The 19,684-nt window shown below is 30.9% G+C and overlaps 2 protein-coding genes across 2 annotated transcripts; both read left to right on the forward strand.

Moving 5' to 3' along the window:
* The first annotated feature begins 9,777 nt into the window (after positions 1 to 9,777).
* LOC127266028 (basic leucine zipper 61-like) lies at positions 9,778 to 12,689 on the forward strand. Its single transcript, XM_051296103.1, has 5 exons — positions 9,778 to 10,368; positions 10,475 to 10,565; positions 10,664 to 10,790; positions 11,630 to 11,836; positions 12,301 to 12,689. The coding sequence occupies exons 1-4, from the start codon at positions 9,806 to 9,808 to the stop codon at positions 11,806 to 11,808; spliced, it is 960 nt and encodes a 319-aa protein (XP_051152060.1). The 5' UTR covers positions 9,778 to 9,805; the 3' UTR covers positions 11,809 to 11,836; positions 12,301 to 12,689.
* A 3,766-nt stretch (positions 12,690 to 16,455) lies between these two features.
* On the forward strand, positions 16,456 to 17,811 carry LOC127266018 (PLASMODESMATA CALLOSE-BINDING PROTEIN 5-like). The gene is made up of 3 exons (XM_051296088.1): positions 16,456 to 17,096; positions 17,193 to 17,220; positions 17,402 to 17,811. Exons 1-3 carry the CDS (start codon positions 16,655 to 16,657, stop codon positions 17,559 to 17,561), a joined length of 630 nt encoding a protein of 209 aa, XP_051152045.1. The 5' UTR covers positions 16,456 to 16,654; the 3' UTR covers positions 17,562 to 17,811.
* Positions 17,812 to 19,684: the final 1,873 nt, after the last annotated feature.

Consider the following 19,684-nt stretch of genomic DNA (forward strand, 5'->3'; position numbering starts at 1 on the left):
AACTGAAAATTAAAAAAAAAAAAAAGAAAGAAAGAAACTAAAAAAAAAAATTCATGTGTTCGCCGGATGTCATTCACCTGGCGGACACGTGCCATCCGGCGAGCCACACAGGTGCCAGGTAAGTATCTCCAGTGTCGGAGAACTAAAATTACCATAATTATTCAGTTACTGAACTAATTTGCGATATGCTCCAACTTCGAAACTAAAATAATTAACGGGTTAGTTACGAGACTAAAAAAATCAATTTATCCTTATTGAAAATATATATACATATTTCTATAAAACAGACAAAAAATAGCAAAATATAAGCATTTGGATGAGACTGTATTATTATTTTATTTAGTTTTATGCTTGTTGGATTTGTATTTATTTTTGTAATTTTATAAAAAAAAAATATATATTTTTTTTAATTTAAAAAAATGTCAATTTTATATAATAAAAACATAAAACAAATTTTAGAAAAAAATATAGACTTTAATTAATTATTGTTTATCTTTGCTACAGGTAATTATTTGTACTCTCGCTACAAAAATAAAAAATAAAAAAATAGTATATTTAAACGAAATTATGTCCTTAAAATTCACGTAGCTAACTTAATTTCATTTCTAATTTCGTGTCTAATGTCATTAATAACGAAAAAAAGTGAATTTAGAGACAAAAAAAATTCGTTCCAAAAATGATATTTTCTTGTAGTGTTTGATTTAGTTTTGGATTATTTTAAACATTGAGCTCTACTTATATGTCCACTTTTGAAAATTTTGGCAATAATAATAATTTAAAATATATATATATTTGTTATGTTCTTTCAATACTATTTTGTTTAATTACAATTCCAAAAAATAATAATAAACAATACAAAATATTTTTTACAAAACTAAAAAAGTAGAAATAAATCCTTCAAATACTCATTACAAAAATTAAAAATAAAAATAAAAAAAACACTCAAATATGCATTACAAAAAGTAAAAAAAAAAATAAAAATCAAATATTCAACTTATATAAAACAATATATTTTATACTTTTGATATAATTTTTTTTATAATATATATATAAAAAAAAATCAATTTATCTAAAAGCGTTGAATCAACGAAACTATCCTTATCGTATGAAATTTATATTTGTATAAAATTAGTGGATGGCCAATTGAGGGGCATAAGAATTAAGATCATATAAAGAGGAGTATGGCTAAGATTCTTTCTTACCCGAAGCATGCTAATAGTGCTCAAAGAAATACTGCATTATTAAATTGATACCATTGGCCCTCCAATTACTGCTAACATATAATATTTATGATGTCATATGTCGTGTGTGGATTATTATTATTATTATTATTATTATTATTATTATTATTATTATTATTATTATTATTATGATCTCAGTTTATATGTTTAGTATTTAAGTTAGATTAAAAGAAATCATGTATCCTCAAATTATTATTTTTTATATACATTTAATACGATGTCAATAAAGTATTGAATGATCCAATGCCCTAACTGCCTCGGCCAGGTTTAAATATATTTATGATCAAAGTCATTTTTTAACCTCCTTTTCTTCTCCCTCTTAATTTATTTTATTTTTACAGGTTGTAAGATAAATCGAAACAAGAATCTTTACACTTTTTATATTCAACACACAAAATGATAAATAAGTATATAAACAATCAAGAAAATATATATGCATATATATTTCAAGTATTATATATATATATAATATAAGTGTACTTATTAATTTACTATATATGTAACAAAATCTAATTAAATAATTATCTTTAATGTGTATAGAGTGTTTTTTTTTTTTTTTTATTTATTTATTTGGTTTTATGATGGATGTTTTGAAAGAAAAAAATACATATGCTCCATCCGTTCCATTGAAAGTTTATCATTTTCCATTTTCGTCCGTTCCGAAACATAGGTATCATTTCCTAATTTAATAATTGTACTATCTATCTAACATAATAAATACCATTTCAATTTACACTATATTACACAAATGTCATTACTTTTATATTACACAATACTAAATATGGGTATTTTCGTCTTTTTTACTACAATCCATTATAATCCTAATATTAAAAAATCTACGTGCAAAAAGTAAACGACAACCTTGCACCGAGACAGAGGGAGTATATTTTTTTTTTGAAAAACGTAAAATTTAAATAATAGAAATTAGGGTTTTTAGGCAAAAGAAACACATAAATATTTTATGCTATAATGTTTGAAACTCTATTAAGTATGGAATTTGGATGGACGCACTTAATTAATACATGTCGTATACTTGATAAAATATTGAACATATATATATATATATGTATATGTATGTAAGAAAAGAGGGAATTGAAAGGCACGAGCATGTGGGCAGATATATATATATATATATATATATATTATGTATATATCGCTTGGAGACAAAGTAAAGAGGGGAAGCTGAGGCCTCTGCAAACATTTCACATGGCCATTTTCTAGCACCCTCACTTTCCACAGCTCATTCCCCTCTACCCCCACCCCCACCCCCACCCCTATATCAACAATTGTTCCAACTGGATATACATATATATATAAGTATAAATTATTACTTTGTCCAATCATTGAAGGACATGCATATATATGTACATGTATGGTACAAGTAAATTCCATGTGGTTTTACACCGTGTATGAGAGAGAGAGAGAGAGAGAGAGAGAGAGTTAAGGGTGTCATATGTTGAGCACTTATATGTAGATACCCATATACATACATATATATATATATCTATATATAGATACACAATGCATATAAACAATTTTTTTTTCTAACCCCACCTATACGTATCGAATTCTAAGCGAAGATATCTAACTATTTGATCTACAAGGGTGTGACAAACGTATACATATATTATATACAATTTAGATACACTCATCTCATGATGTTTGAGTATTCTTCCAAATTATCTTCTCCATCGTTAGTTTAGTATTTTAATTAGTTTAATGTATTTTTATGTAAAATATAAAAATTTTCAGAATACAAAAAATTATATTTTGAGTTTAATATCAATTTTTTTTGTCAAAAAAATAAAATATATATTATATATTGAAAATCATATAGAAAAAAATATATATATATTTTGAACGAATAAAACCTTAATTCTTATTTTTATATGTATGTATATATATACAAATATTACAATGAGGCTCATTAACTATATTTAAAATATATGGATCTCACATATATATTGCTTTTCAAAAGAATTAATTATTTATAACAAAAATAGTACAAAAATGTAGAGTTCACTCATAAATGTAATGAGTTCAAGATATTGTTGTTAATGCGGGTGTTAAAAAATAATTAAAATATTGATACAAAGGTCCGATTTAAGTGTTGATAGAGTCAAATTATATGGTGTTGATTTAACTCGATTAGTACAAATATATAAAGCAGACAATACATAGATGACATTACATAATAATACAATACATAACATATATAAATCCTCACAACATAGGAGAATACATCATATACTATTTCCTCCGTCATAATAAATTAGAACATTTGGATTTAGCACGGAGATTAAAAAAATTAATATTTTATTGAAAGAGTGATAAAAATAAGAATAAAAAAGTAGTTTGAATTATTTTTTAAAATTTAGTTAAAAATTAAAGAAATAGGGAGAGAATGTAATAAAGACAATAACATTTCTTATAAATAAGTGTTGAGTGGAGAATAATAGTTAAGTATCGATTTGTTGAGTTTGTCAAAATTAGTAATGAGGACAATTTAACGGACACACTGAAAAGGAAAATGAGTAAATTTGGCGGATGAAAAAAATATTAATTTTCAGTCTAACAAATATATTTATATAGGGCCGTCTCGGACTTTTTTGGGACCTGAGTGAAAATAAATTATAGGCCCTATAAACACATAATTAAAATATATTTTCACAATAATATTACTGATTGACATCGATTGGACAAGAGGTTGAACATGTCTGTGTCTGACAATATCAATTTGAGAAAATAAGATGAAAAACGGTATATCTAAAAGTGCGAAGAGCGAGAAGGACTGAAGAAGGGTGAAAAAAATAATTGAGAAGGTGAGACAAGTTTGATTTGAGTCAGTGGGCGCAATGCGACAGAGTGTGTGGTAAAAAAGTGTAGACGACGATTAAATTTGGAGACATGGTTAGAAAGAAAGATATAGAAAAAAAATGATTAAAATTTAAAATTTAATCTTAAAATTAAATAGAATAATTATGAAGAAGAAAAAAATATAAACTAAAAGTTAAAATTTATTTTTAAAATTTAATAATAATAATGGATAATATTTTAAAATACCGGTCTTCTATCAATTAGGGACCTGAGCCGTCGCTCACTGTACTCTTGCTATGAACCGCTTTTATATTTATACAATGCATACAATATATATATACTGCACAATATATACTTTTATACAATATAACATTATAATGTTTTTCTTGTGGTTAGATGTTGATTCATTGATGTTAGTACACTGATCTGGTTGAAATATATATGATACTAATGAAAGAAATAAAACAACTAATGGAGGGATGTAATAATAATAAAAGGGCTCTTAATTCTTTAATTATATTTCTTCTGTTGATAATATTTATAATTTATGTTGAGTGATGTAATAATTATAAAATGGCTCTTAATTCTTTAATTATATTTCATCTGTAGATAATATTTATAATACATGTGTTCTAGTCTAATTTACTAAATAATATATAATTAAAATAATATTTCTTTCGTTCTATTTCAATGTAAGTTACTTTAGATTCTATTTTAATTAAGAAATAATTTATTTTTTTCATCTGTTAGATTTATTTTTATTTATTTATTTTTTTTGTCTTTTAAATTTATTAATACTATATTTGAAAAAAATAGTATTTAATTATAATCGTTTGCTAATATCTTTTTATTCTCTTTAATTATTAATTAAATTTTTAAAAATAATTCGAACTAATTTTTTTTTTGTTTATTTTTTAGTTATTTTTATGAAAATTACACTTTTATGTAAAATTGTTGATTGTTGTGTTTTAGGATTAATTAATAATTATTTACTTAGTCAATTTTATTTTTATGGAGTTGTTAGCTGTGGAGTCAAGTGCAGTTGAGGTACCTAAAATTTAGGGATAGTTTGTTATTTCTTTATTTTATATATTTGTATCACATTCTAGTAAATAAAAAAATGGTGTTGTATTTTTCCTTCCAGAAATTGTATTCTTTTGTGCTCTATTTAGCTTTGTTCAATTTCCAACAATTGGTATAAGAGCAATTATCCTACCGGACTTGCTGAGCCATATCCATGGAAGCCGAAACCAGTTATACTTTCATAACTCCACTAATCTTTTATGGAGAAAATTATCAAATCTGAGCAGTACGTATGGAGGCATACCCTGGGAAGCAGTGGAAGCACATTATGATGTTCCAGAGCTTCCAGATAATCCTACCATGGCGCAAATCAAAGTGCACAAGGAGAAAAACAAAAAACAAAAAAGGCGAAAGCAAAAGCGTGCCTGTTAGTTGCCGTTTCATCCACTATTTTCACTCGTATCATGTCTCCTAAATCAACAAAAGAGATATGGGATAAACTCAAAACAGAGTACAAGAGAGATGAAAAAATACGTGGAATGAAGGTCTTAAATTTAATACGAGAGTTTAAGATGCGAAAGATGAAAGAATCTGAGACAATAAAGGAATACTCAGACAAACTGCTTGGCATTGTTAACAAGGTACGGTTACTTGGCAGGACACTTGATGATTCTAGAATTGTAGAAAAAATTCTTGTGACTGTGCCTGAAAGATATAAAGCATGTATAACCACCTTGGAAAATACAAATGATCTTTCAAAGATCACGTTGGCAGAGTTGTTAAGTGCCTTGCAGGCCCAAGAACAACGAAGGCTTATGAGGTAAGAGCATGGTGTTGAAGGTGCTTTACCAGCTAAGCATCAAGAAACTAAAAAGTTCAAGAAGAAATTTCACAAAAAAATCATGGTACAAGCCATGGAAATGATGCAGATGGCCAATCTAAGAAAAAATGGAATAACGCAAAGAAAAATGACTATCCACCTTGTAAGTATTGTGGAAAAAAGGGGCATCCTTAATTTAAATATTGGAGAAGGCCAGATGCTAAGTGTATAAAATGCAACCAAACAAGACATGAAGCTGTTATATGCAAATATAAACACCCATATCAAGGTGAAGAGGCTAAAGTGGTTAATGAAAAAGATGAGGATCAACTTTTTGTAGCCACGTGTTTTGCAGGTAGTGAAGCCAATGAGAATTAGTTAATTGATAGCGGATGCACAAATCACATGACCAATGACAAAGATTTGTTCAAAGAATTGAATCCGACTAATATCGCCAAAGTAAGAATCAACAATGGTGACTATATCTCTGTTAAGGGCAAGGGGACTATTGCAATGACATGTTGCATAGGTACAAAGCTTATTTCCGATGTCCTTTATGTTCCTGAAATTAAACAAATTTTGTTGAGTGTTGGTCAACTGATTGAGAAAGCCCTGAAGGTTTTGTTTGAAGACAAATATTGTGTGATTAAAGATGAAGTTGGTCAAGATAGTTTTAAAAGTCAAACTGAAGGGTAAAAGTTTTACTCTAAATCCATTAGAGGAGGAGCATATTGCCTTGTTAACCCTGGAAAATGTCACATTTGGCACAAAAGGCTTGGTCACTTTCATCATCCATGAATGCTTCGAATGAGGACACAGATGTTGGCAAAAGATCTTCCAGAATTTGATGATCATATTCCAAGTTGCAAAGTGTGCCAATTTGGAAAGCTAAATAGAAAAGCATTCTTTAGCACCACTAGTAGGGCAACAAGAAAGTTGCAATTAATCCACGCAGATGTTTGTGGATCTCAAAGAACACCATCATTCAATGGTAGCATCTATTATACTCCCTCCGTCCCATAACAAAGTATCTAGTTTTCCATTTTAGTCAATCCCATAACAAAATATTCATTTCCTTTTTTAGTAACTGTACTATCTACCTAACGTTACAAATACCCTTACAACTTACAATATATTACACAAATGTCGTTATCTTTATATCACACATACTAATAAGGTTATTTGAGTCATTTTTACTTTTTCCTACTATATCCCAATTAATACTAATATTTCTAAAACTACATGCAAAAAGCAAATGGATATTTACTTCTGGGATGAGAGTATTATCTTTATTGATGATTTTACTAGAATGTGCTAGATATTTTTCTTGAAATATAAATAAGAGGTGACTCAAGTTTTTTGCAAATTCAAAACAAGAGTTGAGAATGAAAACGGCTACAAAATTCAAAGGGTGAGATCTGACAATGGAAAAAAGTACACTTCTGCAATATTCAACCAATTTTGTGAAGATGTTGGCATTGAACATCAGCTTACTGTTCCATATATTCCGCAACAAAATGAAGTTAGCGAGAGAAGAAACATGTACATTATGGAGATCTCAAGCATGAAAAGAATTTGCAAAAGAACTTTTGGGCTGAAGCTGCAAACACTGATGTGTTTCTACAAAACAGGCTCCCAACAAAGGCATTGAACGATCTTACACCTTTTGAGGCATGGTATGGTTATAAACCACTTTTGAAGGTCCTTAAAATATTTGGCTGTCTATGTTAAATATTTGGCTGTCTATGTTTCTCTCATGTTCCACAGAACAAACATGATAAACTAAATAGAAGAGCATCGCCAAGTATTTTTATAGGCTATAGTACAATCTCTAAAGCCTACAAAATTTATCAGCCCCAAACTGAAAATATCATTGTTAGCAGAGATGTTCATTTTGTTGAGGATGAAGAGTGGAACTGGGACGATGCACAAACAAAATTCGTACAAGGACAAGTTTGAAATTCAAACTTTCAGGTTCAAGCAATGATGAAGAAAAAGATCTACAGAATGAAAATGCAGATCATGTCCCTGTAAGATGAACAAATTCTGTCAATTATTGTTATGGAAATCATTACATATGTATTTAATAGATGCTATTAGTTGAGTTGCTTCATTTTTGTATAACAATACATAAGTTAGATATTAACCATTTTTAATAAAAGGCTAATCACGTATGTTCTTTTTTTGTCGATTTAAATATTAAAATCAAATTTTGTCAATTATTGTTAGGGAAATCATTGCATGTGTATTTAATAGATGCTATCAGTTGAGTTGCTTCATTTTTGTATAACAATAAGTTAGATATTAACCATTTTTAATAAATGCTACAAATATTTAGAATAAAATATTAGACATATTAGTAAATGTAATTATAAAATTAGGTCAAATTCAATGAATATGTTAATTAGCAGTGACTAATATGTTTATTTTAATCTCTTATACGTCATTTTTAGTTTAAGTCAAGTTCAATGAATTGAATATTGATATGCTAATCTTTTATTATTTTGCATCACATTCCAGTAAATGAAAAAAACGGTGCTGTATTTTTCCTTTTAGAAATTGTATCTCTTTTGTGCTATTTAGCTTTGTTCAATTTCCAACAAAAATATACATATTCCATCTGAAACATGTCTTGCAATTTTTATTTTTAACACGAAAATTTAAGAGGATAGTATTAAATAAAATAATTTGAAAATTAGGTGATATGGAAGAAAAAAAGATATATATTTATTTAAGTGATGCAATAAGATAAATATAAATATAAATTAAAATATATATATATATTTTTTTCTATATTAAAAATATTGTAGAACTTTTAAGATATATCAAAAAAAAATTGTAAAGTGCCTAGAACGGAAGGAACATAACTTGTGTATTTTTTTTGATGAGTTTGAAAAAAAAAAAAAATTGGTTTGAATTTGGTATTAAAATAATGTTTAATAAAATATTTTGTAAAAAAAAAAATTATTTCAAAAAATATAGAGTCTAAATAATAAAATTTAAAGAATCTCCGCTAATGAAAATACCTTTAATAAAAAATAAAAAAAATAAAAATTAGTTAGCAGAAAATGCAAGAGTATTATAGTGTTGCTTTGGAAACTGACTACTAATAGCTCACACTACTTCTGTCCTATTCCCAACTTGTATTCACATTGTCTTAGATTATATGTTAACGAACAACAATATGTACTCTACTCTACTGTACTAACTTGTACAATCTTTTTCTTTTTTGACAAAACAGAACAGTAGTAGTATTTCATATGCATACACACACTACAACACTATACTAGACTAGACTGGGGGGCTACCCTATCTATCTATATCTGTATCTATCTATCATAACTGTTACCTGTAGAGTCACATGACGATCCATCCAAGGCTCACTACACTATGAGAGGAAATTAATGTTGTCTCACCGCACACTTACAGCTCATGCACCAATTCAATTCAAGAAGAAGAATAGTTAAAATCTTGTTTGTTACACATAATTTGCTTAATATGACTTATCGAGCTATAAAATATTTATATATATATATATATACATACATATATATATTCCATTTTGATAACACAACACAAAAGTGGTTGATGGATTAATTAATGAATGTGGAGTGGGAGAAAGAAATGTAGGCACGTGGCCTCTGAGGATCGATCGGACATACTAAACTAAACTAAACTCCTGCCATGGTAACTGCTATTTGTAATGATATAGATATAGATATAGATACAGTGTTGGAGCAATAGCTGTTGATAGCTGTCCTAATCCATCCATCCATGTGACCCCACTTTCCATTTTCTATCTTTTTTTTTTTTTTTGTTAATTCATCCATCATCATCATCTTCACTACACAAATATATATATATATATACATATATACGCTCCGCCGTAAGTATCGAATCAGAAATGGCGCAGTTGCCTCCGAAAGCGCCGACCGCGCCGGTGCCGACCTGGCCGGACTTTCCCGGCCAGGCGGCGGCGTGGGTCGACGAGTTTCTCGACTTCTCGTCGGCTCGGCGCGGCTCGCACCGCCGATCCATGAGCGACTCCGTCGCCTTCCTCGACGGCCCCATGGCGGACCAGTGCCGGAGATCCTCCATCAACAATGACAATAACGATATGATCGTCGACGACAAGAGCTGCTGCAATCCAGGCGCCGGCGCCGGCCACGACTTCGAGAGGTTCGACGACGACCAGCTCATGTCCATGTTCGCCGACGTCGGCCCCACCCTCTCCAACGACGACCCCTCCTCCTCGCCGTCCGATCACAACAGCATCAACGACGACGACAAGATGATGATGATGATGATGATGACGAATCAGCAGCAGGTGCAGCTCAAATCCGAGCCCGACGAAGTGCAGAGCTCCTGCAGATCTGACGCATTCCTCATCGCCGCCGCCGACGGCCTCCATGCAACCTCCGGCGACATTTCCGGCGATAAAATTGTCGATCCAAAAAGAATCAAAAGGCACTGTATAGTATATCAATTTTTACACAAATTAAAACCCCCCACAAATTAATGCATGGAAAATTTTATAACAAAAAATTTGTCCAATTCGATCGATCAATTGCAGAATTCTGGCAAATCGGCAATCTGCTCAGAGATCAAGGGTTAGGAAACTGCAGTACATTTCCGAGCTGGAACGAAGTGTCACATCTCTTCAAGTATATAAATATGCCATTATAAATTTCACATTTTTCTTCTTACAAGCATCAAGAACTGTAAATCGATTTAATTTAATTTTTGTTGGTGAATTATATAGGCTGAAGTATCAGTGTTATCACCGAGGGTAGCATTTCTGGACCACCAGCGCCTGGTCCTCAACGTAGACAACAGTGTCCTCAAGCAGAGAATTGCAGCTTTGGCACAAGACAAGGTCTTCAAAGATGGTAATAATATCAATATATATATATTTCAAAATTAACAAGTTTATACAAACTTTTAACTTTTTTTATACTATTCATTAACAACTGTAATTTTAATATTTTTTCGATCATAAAACATCAATTTTCACTGTATTATAATTAAGTCCGCGGGCATGTGATTTATTTTATTGCATACGCTATAAATTTAATTTAAATTATAATTCACTACAATTGGATCATTATTAATATATAGACATTGTAAAAGGTAGTTGCTTTCTGGTTCTTCTGTAAATATGCACTGTGTCTCCACATGCACATGCATCAGTATAAATAATTAATTAAGCCCCACTTTTTTCATTCAGATCTGGCTTTCTTTAATTACTAAAAAGGAAAAAATTAAAATTTAAAAAATGTTACTACAAGATTATTCCTTGAGGATCCCAAAGGCCTTGCATGATTGGAATTCAGATTTCCCAAAGCTAGCATATTAGTAATAAATTTTCAAAATGGCCCATGTAACAGATGCCCATAATAAATGTGATAGTGATAGCTTCCATTTTAACCAAGCCTGAAATTGTGAGTTAGGAACATTTACAAGTATCCTACATGCATGCTTGTAATGATCCTTATATCACAGTGAATTGGTTGAATTATTACATAAAAAGTAATCTATCTATCCTTAATCCAAATTTATTCTCGTTTTATTTTTTTAGTAAAAAAAAATATCATTTTTCTACTTTTTCTTTACCAAAAAAGTATATTCTTACCTATTTTTCTTAAAATTTGTATCCAGTCAAATGAGCACACAATTAAATGATGTAGAGAGTATAAAAGATTAATTGATTAATTATTTTGTGGTGCAGCACATCAAGAAGCATTGAAGAGGGAAATAGAGAGGCTTCGGAAAATATACTACCAACAGAACCACCTCAAGAATGTCGATATTGCTAATGGGCCCGGCCCGAAATCGCCATCTCCAGCTGCTGATACTAACTCTCCTTCTTCTCTTGAGAAAGAACAAATGGCTGCTGTCGTCAAATGATCATAAATTCTCTCAGCTAAGGACTAAGGTACACACACTCAAACTTATCAACCAAATAATGTGTATATACATATATATATATATAAGTTTTTAATATAGTATAAATTTAAGTGAAAATTAGATATTGCATATAGTATCATCATAGGTATAACTGTATAAATTGGATGGAATATTACATTTTTAATGGAAATACATGTTTATTTGGTTGTATTTTTCTGTTTACATACCCATGAAATTAGATCAAATACATATTTTTACTCAAAAAATTATTATATTAAATTCACATAATTAATAATAATATAACCTTTGTTGTTTGTCATTGTGGCAACGCCACATAGACTTTTTCAAAATGTGAAGAACAGCTATGCATATGCTTTATATATATATATATATATATCTGAATTGGAATTAATCGATTCATGTTGTGGTTTGATTTTATTAATTTAGTGTCACTCATATATATATATATAATTCATTTTCTTATATATGCAGGTTCCATTATATTTGAAATCTGAAGATTGACGACTCGTAATTAAGCCACTCATCCTCACTAATAAAAAGGCCCTTCTTTTTCTGGGCTTCTGTTAATTAGGACCAAAAAAATCTTCTTCACATATATATATATATATAAATTATCGTCCTTATTAATTAGGCTAAATATGGTGTGATTATAATTATTTTTTATTATTGCTTCAGTTTTCTTGGTCAGTGCCGTCAATATGTGATTCTTTGAAACGTGTCAATTAATTTTCTCTGTTAGAAAAAGAAGGGTGAAAAAAAAGAAAAGAAAAAAAAAAAAAAAAGGCTATCTTGTATGTATCATTGGATCGATGTACTGAAGAAGAAAGCATCTATCAGTAATCATCAGTGTTTGTTTGTGATTTGATGTTAAATTTACGGTCTTCCCAATTCCCATCTCTGAACTTTATTTGGTCAATCAACAACCAAACACAAATTCAATCATGTATATATATATATATATAAACTATTCTATCACATGGTGTCTTTGGAGTGAATTCGTGACCGCAAGATCATGATTTTAAATTCTCAATATCTAATTTGCAAGTTTTTAAGTTCAAACGTATTTTAGAGTGTTATATGAAGAATATAAAATGTCCTCGTAATTTGGAGCAACTATTATTAATTTTATAATGTGGGCATATATATAGAATGATCGGGCCGTTGAGGAAAATTTTTATATCTATGTTTAAATAACAAAAATACTACTCCCTCCATTCCAATACAATAGTCTTGTTTACCATTTTTGTCCGTCCTAAAACAATAGTCTTATTTTTCCATAAATAATCATATCACTATAAAAACTACCCTTATTTTTTCATTATTATTACACAATTGTCACTACATTTTACACTAATACACTCGTAAAGACAAAAAAGTTTTTTTACCCGTACTTTTTACCCACTACCAATATAATATCAATATTCCTTAAATCTCGTGTCAAACACAACTCAAACTATAATTTTGGAACGGAAGGAATAATAAATATACATTTCACGAGGAAGTCACATTACACCTATGTATAGGATGTGTCATCTAATTATCATGCATAATTATTTCATAGTGAAGTGTTGATATTTTTGAGCAACTACAAATGAAAATAATCTCAGTCCCCAAAAATAGCAAGCACATACAATACTCTAGGCTTGTTGTAGATACTAGAGTCGATACACGTCTGTGACAACCAGTACTTGTGCAATAAATGCAAGGTAAACTTTTATGGAGAATATTAGTTAAGTGAATTTGTAGTTATTTCGTACTATGTTCAATATTGATTATAGTGAACTATATTGGATTGAGATTCCACAGATGTAGGTTGATTAATAACCGAACTGGATTGCCAAACATCTGTCTCATTTATTGCTTCAGAGTTCAGTATTTATTTCATTGACAATGCGTTGTTACAACTGTGAGTTATCACGCTTTGGAGAGTTGACCTATTTCTTAATGTTCGAAAGAGATTTGGTTGAGCCCTAATTTTCCAACAAAAATAGGGATAATCAAATTATTGTGCAATTACACCCACACCGGTTATATGCCGATGACAACTTTGGATTAGATCATGGTAAAAATGAAGGTATATCAACTCCCTTCTTTTTTTCAAAATACATTTATTAATAAGTGCTTTTATCAAAACTAAGCAATACAACACGTAGTATATTTGCGCTATCACCATCTTTACATAAAATATTTTCTACGATAGCACCATGAATAGAACTGGTGGATCCATATGTACATTGAGATCCTTTGAAGGATATGTTATTATTTTCGATTTAATAACCAATTTGAACTATGAGTAGATAATAAACCATTATACGAAGGTTATGTTGGTGAAACACAATTTTCGACCGTGATTGAGATCTTGCGTATTAGACACATAGTAACATATATATCAGATCTTGTATATAATGATCTGTGCAAAATTTTTGGTTGAATAATGCCAATGTGTAATAATATGTAGTTATAATTATGCACTAACAAGTCCGCTCTACTTGGTAGTTATGGTGGAAGTTAGTCTTCTAATCGGCATGGTGTTCTAACCTCGTACAATCTTCCATCCAATATTTGTAGAAAAAAAAAATATATGTTTTTATTAGTTATCATCTTTGGACCGAAAAATTCAAAAAAGATCATTGATGTTTATATGCAACCATTTTTCAAAAGGTTTGCTAAAATTTGGGAAGAACGATACATAATTTATGATGCATATACAAAACAAATTTTTTGCATGGGTGTTGATCTACTATGGACCGTAAGTGATCTTTCTTTGTAGGGTATGGTATCCGGATGAAGCACACAATTGTGATGCTAGGATACACTATATTATAGATAATAATCCGGTATTTTGAATACAATAGGATGGAAAACTTTGTTACTTGACTTTCATCGGTAATATCTATCATTAGATCATTTTTTTTAGAGTGATCACAAAAGATTTATACAAAGAAAGGTGGATAGTACAAAGTCATATGTATAGAGAGATCATATAGGAATGGATGTGTGATGATTCACTTGGAGAACTATATCCAACATTATATTGTTTCACATTTCTTATTTGCGTTGCTGTTTCAGTATGTTCCATAATTATTTATTTATTTGAAAAATAATATATTTTAATTTTATTTTTAACTAGACTAATTAATTTTTTAATTTTAATTTATAATTATTTGTATGATAGTGTAATTATTTTTACTAATATATTTTTAATTATTTACTAATTATATATATTATTCTTAAATTTTCGTGTTTACAATAACTATGACACAAAATTTGAGACTAAGGCAGTAATATAATGCAAAATAATATATCCAACAAATACAACTTCAAATATTGATCATCCACCAATATTAAATAATTTAGTTTAAAAACTCTAATTTAAAGAAACATGTTTATTTTTGTAGACATGTATATATGATCTAAGGTTTAGATTACCTTAGACAAATATGTTTATATATCTAATTTACAATATTCACATTCCTCAAGAAAAAATATACTATTCTCATTAGAAAAAATGAAACCAAATTACGAAGCAAGTATAAAATAGAAATACAAATAATTGCATATGGCCCAATGACATGCAAATTCGAAGGAATCGAGTATGATCCATTGCCAATAAAAGAAAAAATGAAGAGTTAATAAAGGAAGAAAACAAGCCTTGTTACACTTAAATCAATAAATTATAAATTGAAGGATATTCAGAGATATTAAATGCAAAATGAATAAAGTAAAGAAAATTCTGATAAGCAATATTGTACAAAGTTATACAAGTAAGAAAGATATATGCAAGGGATAGGAAGGATGATTCTTGAATTTTATCATTTATCCATTCCCTTTCTTTATCATATTTTTCTAATATTAATTCGATATAATTTATTTTAATCAACTCCAGCCAATTTTTTTGTCACCTTTTTTCTTATCAAATATTGTTCTTTTATTTATTTATTTATTTGATGCGTATTGAATTGTTTGGAAACTATATTTGATTCTCTGGTTAGAGACTTTTTAGTCGAAATCAATTTGCAAACCAATAATTTTTTTTTATGAACATTGTTCTTTTTCTTTTCTTTTTTTAATATGTTTGAAATCTCTATTCCACTTTCCTTGATTTCAAACCAATAAAAACTTTTAGTGAATATCGAATAAAAAAAAATGTTTGAAATCTTTATTCCACTTTCCTTATAATTTAAGCCGAAAGCACCATTTGTTTCATTTCATTTTTCTCTCTCATTTAATATGTATCACGTCGGCATATGTCATCTTTTCAATTATTTTCCAAATAATTGCTTTTTCCTGTTAATCTATACTCTTACAAAATTACCAAATTAACAATACCGACAAGCATTTCAGCGACAAGTCTCAAACAAATCTAGGCATGCATACATACATTTACGTGTTTGTTACTGTAATATCACGTCCGATGTAGAATAATTTTATCACTTAAAAAAAAAAAAAAAAGCATTATTAATATATTTATTTGAAAACAAAAATTCCCAATAGATATATATGTTTTAAAAAAATTTGTTTATTATACATATTAAAAAAAAAACAAAAAACACTATTCTACTACAGTCCCTGATTGATATAAAATAATGCTGCAAAAGATGACTTTGAAGAAAACACTGTCTGTGGCCATGCCGTTTGGTTCCCATCGCAATTCGAAAATCGAGAAGAGTTTCATCGAAGCGTAGCAATGTATGTATATATTGTATGTACACATTTTTTTTCCCGTCTTGTCTAGATCTCGTTTTGTCTGCACAGCACAGATCTCGTGAAGCCCCAACGGTCTAATTCTCTGCGCCACTGCTTCCTGCCTCGATATTTTTAAACAATGTGCAAAAAACCGTCGCGTAGGTGTATTGTACTCTCTTTCTCACTCATCCATTTTAACCGATTCTTCTTCAATTTCTCCCTCCTCCACCCGCAAATGGGTTCAGCCTCAACCTCCGTTACCTCCCTCCTTTTCCTCTTATGCTCTCTAATGGCCGTGGCGGCGGCAGCCCAAGGCGGCCGAAGTGCCGGCGCCGGAAGGCAGCTGTGGTGCGTGGCGAAGAACAACGCCGAGGACGCCGCCCTGCAATCCGCCCTCGATTGGTGCTGTGGCTATGGCGGCGCCGACTGTGGGCCCATCCAGAAAGGCGGGCCCTGCTACGACGCGTCGGACCTGCAGCGTACGGCGTCGTTTGCCTTCAACGATTACTACGTCAAGCACGGCCCCTCCGATGAAAGCTGTAGTTTTGGCAGCACTGCTGCCCTTACTTCGCTAAACCCTAGTTACTTTCTCCAATCCCCTTTTCAATTTATTTAATCCTGTTTACTTTTAACCGCTGTTGTTCTTATTTAATTTTCATTCTTCTATTGATGTTCAGGTCATCATAACTGCAATTTTCCATCCAGGTGAGAGAATTTCGGTAGATTTTATGCTCTGTTTTGTTCACTAATTCGAATTTGAATGCAATCATTTGGGCTTCAATTAGAATAAGATAGTATGAGTATTGGGGGAATTACCATCTGCATCATTGAATTAGCTCTAGAACTGGTGAATTGTTGTTTTACACTGGAATTTAAATCTGTGCAGCTTAAGCTCGTTGAATGGGAACTTTACGGCGACGACGGCGGCCGGATCCGAATCAGGATCAGGTAGCACAGCTTATCTGAGCAGCAGTTCATTAGCTCTCAATAGGGCCTGGGAATTACTTGCAATTACACTTCTCTTTGCAGCCTCACGAATCTTGTAAGGTACTCGTATCGTCAGTTTTGAATGTAGCTAGAAATTCGGATTCTTGCCGAGAAGATTTTAGCAGAGAAGATAATGGATGATTCTTGGTTTCTTCACTGAAATACGTCAACTGTATATTTCCTATCTTTTTGTTGTGCAATATCTCTACATTGTGTAAGCGAATTCGGGACATAATTTGGTTTCCGGCAATAATATTCGTCTAATATCAAAATGGTTGTGAGTTTGGGATCTTAGTTGTGATCATATTCTTATTATATGCTCTGCTGCATTCCAAGTTGAGTTATGATTTGGGCATTACGGATTTAGTTGGATACACAAATCAAATGTAGGATTTATGTTGTGCATTGGACGTTTGTTCTGAATAGTTTTCCGATAAGCTCTATGCATTGTGTCTTGGTGATACAACTTCTAACGAATCAGGGATCGAATCTTAGTTGTGCAGTACTATGTTAGTTACAACTACTGAACATTTGCCGGAAATGGATCAACTCTTGCCCAATTTGACATTGTCAAGAAGACAAAGGTTTGTTTGGCTTGAAGTGAGCAACAAGAGATGTTGCAATAGGTTCATATTTTATGCAGGTTGAAACATTCCAGGAATTTCATATGTAGATGTCTCATTCTCAAAACTTTTGAATATCAAACTTGCTCTTCATCATGTAATTGAAATTTTGAATTACACTTATGTTGGGCCATATTATCATCTATAGTTCTAGAAAGAACAGAACAATTAAATATATCTTGAAAGAGATCAAAGAGACTTGTTAGTTCATCAGCCTCTATCAAATCATTATATATATATATATATATGTTGAGCATAAAAGGAAACAAAGTTACAACTATAGATGCAAATTTGATCTAAAATCCACCAAATTCAGATAGTTTTCCTAAAAATTCAATTTTCTTTGTCATTGCAAATCTCTGATATATAGATTTGATTTGATTTGATTTTGACTTGACTGGGACTATATAGTTTTGCCTTTATTTGATTGAGATTATGATTAACTAGCTAGGATATGATTAAGTCATAGGTTGAGAATCTTTATGGTGCCTTTCTTTTCGACTCGTGTACCATGTAATCATCAAATTTTTATTTAGTGAGAAACTCTACTATTTCTCTGAATTTTCCTCATCTTCGATGCCTTTCTTTTTGACCTATATACCTTGTGTTCATCAAATTCTCTATGATCAATGGCCTTGCACTCAGAACATGTGTTTCAATTTTAAAATTGTGGCGCAAAATGAAATATATACATTTTTCTTCAAAAAAAAAAAAAAGGATTTTGGCGTCCGTTTGTATGGCGGCGGTGGCTGGTGGTTGAAGTTCCTCTGGAACTTGTCGTCGCCGCTGTTACTGCATTTTCTTTGTTGGAGAGTCTTTAGAATAAGCTGAAATTGCGAGAAGGGCCGTTGTGGCAGGTGGAAATGTTCGAAGCCCCAAAACTGAGGAATTTACGGAGGCAAAAAATGAATACTCTTTAAAGTAGAAATCTTGCTTCTTGAATGCAAAACAACCTTAATGTTCAAGGAGGGGGAAAAGTGGCTCGAAGATGCCGTGGGCCTATGTTGGGGTACAAACCCAAGTCCTACATTGAAATATGCAAATAAAATTTCACATTTTATAAATCCCAAATGAACTCCACTAGAATGAGGCATTTTGAAGGAAGTCTAAAAACAAATCCGTGCGGACTAAGCTCAAAGCGGAATAAGCTCAGAGCCTGGTTCAACGGTGAAGTGGACTGAACAGCATTGGACATTGGTTGTGGTGGTGGGCTTGCCCTCGTGACCTGCTGTGGAGGTGCCTTGTGTCAAAAGTCTCCTTTTGGTGTTGGGTCGGTGTCGACAGTTGTTGTTGGTCAGACAGGTCCCTTTATATTAGAAGGTACAAGGTGGCAGAGAAGGCCCATAAGTTGGTCTTGGTTTGAGGGGAAGTGAAAAAAATTCATACCTTATAAGTCCCACATAAACTTCACTAGTACGATGCCTTTTTTTGGAGAATATGCAAAAACAAATCCTTAACTACTGGTCATACTAGTGTTGAGTTGATAGATAGGTATTTTCCAAAATATATTATTTACACCCGAACTGAGTCAATAAATTATCATATTTTTTTACTTTCTG

Source organism: Andrographis paniculata, unplaced genomic scaffold (assembly GCF_009805555.1).
Source record: "Andrographis paniculata isolate CXL003 unplaced genomic scaffold, ASM980555v1 Contig74END, whole genome shotgun sequence".
Taxonomy (NCBI): domain Eukaryota; kingdom Viridiplantae; phylum Streptophyta; class Magnoliopsida; order Lamiales; family Acanthaceae; genus Andrographis; species Andrographis paniculata.

Excerpts from the sequence above, each read along its gene's own strand:
- LOC127266028 (XM_051296103.1), top strand. The coding sequence starts at position 9,806 with ATGGCGCAGTTGCCTCCGAAAGCGCCGACCGCGCCGGTGCCGACCTGG. Across the intron at positions 10,566-10,663 it reads GAAGTGTCACATCTCTTCAA|GCTGAAGTATCAGTGTTATC; the intron begins GTATATAAATAT and ends TGAATTATATAG. Across the intron at positions 10,791-11,629 it reads AGACAAGGTCTTCAAAGATG|CACATCAAGAAGCATTGAAG; the intron begins GTAATAATATCA and ends TTTGTGGTGCAG.
- LOC127266018 (XM_051296088.1), top strand. The coding sequence starts at position 16,655 with ATGTGCAAAAAACCGTCGCGTAGGTGTATTGTACTCTCTTTCTCACTC. Across the intron at positions 17,097-17,192 it reads CCTTACTTCGCTAAACCCTA|GTCATCATAACTGCAATTTT; the intron begins GTTACTTTCTCC and ends ATTGATGTTCAG. Across the intron at positions 17,221-17,401 it reads AACTGCAATTTTCCATCCAG|CTTAAGCTCGTTGAATGGGA; the intron begins GTGAGAGAATTT and ends AAATCTGTGCAG.